This window comes from Meleagris gallopavo, chromosome 10 (genome assembly GCF_000146605.3).
Source record: "Meleagris gallopavo isolate NT-WF06-2002-E0010 breed Aviagen turkey brand Nicholas breeding stock chromosome 10, Turkey_5.1, whole genome shotgun sequence".
Classification (NCBI taxonomy): Eukaryota; Metazoa; Chordata; class Aves; order Galliformes; family Phasianidae; genus Meleagris; species Meleagris gallopavo.
Genome location: NC_015020.2, coordinates 15,230,161 through 15,230,573, shown reverse-complemented (window position 1 = coordinate 15,230,573; position 413 = coordinate 15,230,161). Strand labels below are relative to the sequence as shown.

General features: G+C 73.4%; 1 protein-coding gene across 1 annotated transcript in view; it reads right to left on the bottom strand.

The window, feature by feature from the left end:
• The window catches only part of SELENOF (selenoprotein F), an 18,928-nt gene extending 18,756 nt beyond the window's left edge, over positions 1 to 172 (bottom strand). The window contains 1 exon segment of the mRNA NM_001309275.1: positions 90 to 172. Coding sequence (NP_001296204.1) covers positions 90 to 158 — 69 coding nt within the window. The 5' untranslated portion in view covers positions 159 to 172.
• Positions 173 to 413: the final 241 nt, after the last annotated feature.

The window sequence follows — 413 nt, the reverse complement described above, 5'->3', positions numbered from 1 at the left end:
CTCTCCGCGGGACGCATTTCCCTCCCGCCTGGCCCGACCCCCGCTCCTCGCACGGAAGCGCCGCCGCGCTCAGCCCCGACCCCGCTCACCGCGGGCAGCCCCAGCAGCAGGCATAGCCAACAGCGCACCAGGGCCGCCAACTCAGCGGCCGCCGCCATCTTGGAACCGAGCTGCGAGCAGCGCGGCGGGCGGGCCGAGCGGGGACCTCGGGCGCTGTGGTGCCCTGCGCTGCCTGGTGCGGGGCGACGAGACGGATCGCAGACGCCCGGCCAGCGGGGGACGTCTACGGGGGGTCTGCAGCGACGCCAACTTTAGCCTACTCAGTACTGCGCTCTACAGCAGGGCTAGCGGAGGAGATTCTTCCCGGCCCCAGTCCGGCACTCACTCTGTGGCCCCGGGGCGGAACCCTCCCC